Raw genomic sequence first — 3,807 nt, forward strand, 5'->3', positions numbered from 1 at the left:
TTTTTATTTAGCAAAGTGATAGGGTATTTTATATTTGGTGAATTAGATTTAAATTAGTTGTTATTTTAGTTAGTCGGAGTATCTAAGATTTAGTTTGATAATATGGGATTTAGATAAGATTAGATTAGATTAAGATTTAGTTTGGTTTGTTAATATTTGGTTTGAAATTGGCTATATAATAGCCCATTCTCCATCAATGAAAAACACCACAGTGAGTTATGTTGCATATTCTTTTAGTGTATGTGAGTATTTTGCAACAAACTCATTTTATGTTTCTTTTCTTGCCATAAGCAAAAATGAAGTAAATATAATATTTCAATAATTTTTCTTTGACTCTGCGGTGGTACATCATGTCATTATAACTTTAGGCAAATTTTCCTAGTCTCAAACATTTTGCTCTTGCTTTACAGATTCTTTGTGCTCTAATGGACGCTATATCTTTAATCTTCATTAATAGTTCCTGAAAATGAATTATCATCAACACTTGTTTTCACATTAACAGTTAGTTTCACCAGCCAATCTAATTTTCGGTTTTTATTCATTTTAGGCTATGATACACCGATACTTTAATTTGTGACACGTATCTGTATCTGATACTTTAAAATGCTTTACTGATACTTATCAATGAAGTATATAATATATAAACTAATACTGTTTTTATAATAACAATAATTTATAAATTTTTATTTTGAAAATATTTAATACATTTTAATTTAATCTGGATTCACACGTGAATAGTCATATATTTCTCATGTTTTAAAAAAAAATTGTATATTTTTCAATATCCATATATCTTGTATCTAGTCTTATATTAACATATCTAATTCACATGTCGTATTTGTGCATCATAGGTTTTAGATATTTATATGATGCATATAAGATTTTGTTCTCAATGGGCAATCTGATTTGGTTTCCCTTTGTCAACATTAAATAACATTATAACTCAAATATGCAGAAAAGAAAAACAAGAACTAATCAAACATTAAAGAACACAAATATGCAGAAAAAGAAAACAATCACTCCCATTTGCACCTAATTTGATGTTTGTGTCTGAATTCGTAAGTTAGCACCATTCTGCTATCCATTGCCTTTAATACAAAACTTTCTACAAGCACATAGCAACCAAATTTCACCCACTTGTTCATTACACCTTCAAACTTCTCCACTCTTTCCACTCTCATTTGCCTTTCATTCCCTGAAACCCACCCAACTCTTTCTTGCTCCCATTTCATTCCATCAACAATTTCCAAACTCAGTCCAACACTTCTTTCAGACGCTCCATCGCCAAAACTCCTGAACCACACCACTTTCTCATCATCCACACCATGCTCATCCCAAACAGCTTCCCTTCCTTCAACCTTGGCAACTTCTGTTTGAACAACAACATCTACAAACACATCATGGTTCTCACCACTGTGTTCATTGTTTTCCTTCGAAAATATCTTCTCCCATCTTTGCTCAAGTGTCAACTCATAGAACACTGACTTCTTCATCTGTTCCTTCAGTCTTATTCCTTCTTTCACAAACATAAAAGGACAGTACCACTTTCCAACAACCACCGATTCAGACCTATCATTAGACAGTGGAAAGTTGACACCAGGAAGCTTGGCACGCAAGGAATCATTGGCGCCTAAAGCTTCACGTAAATGGTAATTGCTGGGAGTGCGAGTATAAACTGTCCAACCTTTATACCTCAATAAACCAGAAGGAATTCCGTCTGAGGCAACCGACTTTGCATGGAAACCGTAATTCTTTTTCATGATTTCAACCTGCTGATAAACATCAGAGGGATCCAAAGGTCTTGGTTTAACATCGTGGACAAAGCTGCAACATAAACAGGTTCCCATGTTCTCTTCCTTTGAACTTGTGCTAGCTTTTCTGAAATCAATTCAAGAATCAAAATGATATTTGAAAACACACTTGTCAAATGCAATAACTTTTGTTTCTAGATCTGTTAAGATAATATCATTAGTATCGATAATCTGTTTTCTTGTCGGTAATTCTTGTTACGATTTTCTTATTTTCAAGGTTAGAAAAAGAAGTCATATTTAAATTATCCTTCATTTCAACTCTTAAATAAAGTAAGTATATTGAGACGAATATTATCCAAAATGTTCAGAATTATTAGACTTGAACTGAAATACACTTTAGAATTTCTGTATTGTTTGCGTGGGACTTACCAGAATGTGAAAACATGCTTCTTTGTTTGTCAAAGTTTCTCGCAAATAAGTTGAATTAGACAGACAGCATAATACTAATGTGTGTTTAATACTTAAAAGTTTATAGATTGGATTCTAAAATTTATGGAGGCCATTTTTCATTCTGGTGCAGAAAGAGTGGTTGGGGGAAATACTTTAGTTATCCTGAAACCACATAAAAAGCGTCCTTTGAACTTTAACTGAAATAAAAAGTGATAAGAATTCATACCCTTGATGCTTCCCCCTCCTTCTTATCACATAGTAGCGGTTTGATGAGAGTGGTTGATTCAACACTGGAACAAACAAGGCTTCTTCATCGTCACTTCCATAGTTGATGGTTAAATTTTTGTCCTGAGGAAAGGGAAGATCCCTGATATTAGAGTCCTTGCACAAACCAAAACATGAGTATGTCTGAGCTTCTTCATCAAAGATTACAAGATAACCTGAATTTGGTCCTGCTGGAGGAGGCTCTGAAAGAGCACCGGGGTTCCTTTTGTACATGGAAAGGGGTCTTGTCACATACATTTTCTTCTCACTCTCGTATCTTTTTCTGCAGCTTAACAACGCATACATACTAATAGTTGTTTTGGTTTCATATATACGTGTCTGTACAAAAATCAATTCATTGACTTAGTCAAAGTGCTGTGGATAGAATACGAATGGTATATTCATATACAATATTTTTCGTGTACGACAAATAAATAATATTTAATTATATATACGTGTTTATCCATCTAATATAAAAAACACTGCCTTCTTATCACGGTAATGTAAAAAAATAGTTGGAACTTTGAATGGACTACAATCAATTTATTTATTACGTAAAAGCGTGTGGATGAGTTTGCAATAAATGGGTCAACTATATACGATGTTCATTGGTATAATCCCATGGAATATTTTACATTCACAATAACCAATATTGAATTTATCGGAAACTAATATGAAATTCATAATTGAATGACTAAATGTAAAACACAATAAATCATAGGAAAAAGGTTAAAGTATTTTTTTTAGATGATTTAAAAATTCTTCATAAAGGAGCATTTGGCGTTGGATATATTAAAAGAAAAAGAATATAAAAAAAAATTAACCACATAAAGTATTTGACAAACTATACCTAAAATATTGGAAGAACATAGGCTTCTATATAATTTTTATTTAGTTTTTTCTTTAATTGAATAGAATTATTGATATCTAAATATTTAACCAAGTTACATATTCAAACTTCCATCCTTTAAATAAACAGATGGTCATAATCTGTAATTTGGTTTTAGTTTCCTGATTCAACCGTGACAGCATGATAATGAACCACACGTAACTTAGCTGCTACGGAATGTCCTATATACGACTAATCAGATATGTGTGTGCTGAAATTTCTTTGTATGTAGGTCGATGACAGATTATTTTTAAGCAACTAAAGGAACTTTTTTTATCAAAAAAATACTATGAATTTATAAATAATTAAAGGACGCGAGGTATTCCGATCCGTTTACAGTATATACAAAACAAATACTTAGGGTATGTTCTTTGGGTGATGATTTGAGAGGAAGGGAGATGATTGATTTGGGTTGATTAAAAGATGATATTTATGTTATTTTTTTTATGGATT

At 31.8% G+C, this 3,807-nt stretch overlaps 1 protein-coding gene across 1 annotated transcript; it reads right to left on the minus strand.

The window, feature by feature from the left end:
* Window positions 1–881: 881 nt before the first annotated feature.
* Window positions 882–2,780, minus strand: LOC114168983. The gene is made up of 2 exons (XM_028053991.1): window positions 2,428–2,780; window positions 882–1,878 (listed from the first exon to the last, which is right to left on the minus strand). Exons 1-2 carry the CDS (start codon window positions 2,769–2,771, stop codon window positions 1,017–1,019), a joined length of 1,206 nt encoding a protein of 401 aa, XP_027909792.1. The 5' UTR covers window positions 2,772–2,780; the 3' UTR covers window positions 882–1,016.
* Window positions 2,781–3,807: the final 1,027 nt, after the last annotated feature.

The sequence above is a fragment of the Vigna unguiculata genome, chromosome 2, assembly GCF_004118075.2.
Source record: "Vigna unguiculata cultivar IT97K-499-35 chromosome 2, ASM411807v1, whole genome shotgun sequence".
Classification (NCBI taxonomy): domain Eukaryota; kingdom Viridiplantae; phylum Streptophyta; class Magnoliopsida; order Fabales; family Fabaceae; genus Vigna; species Vigna unguiculata.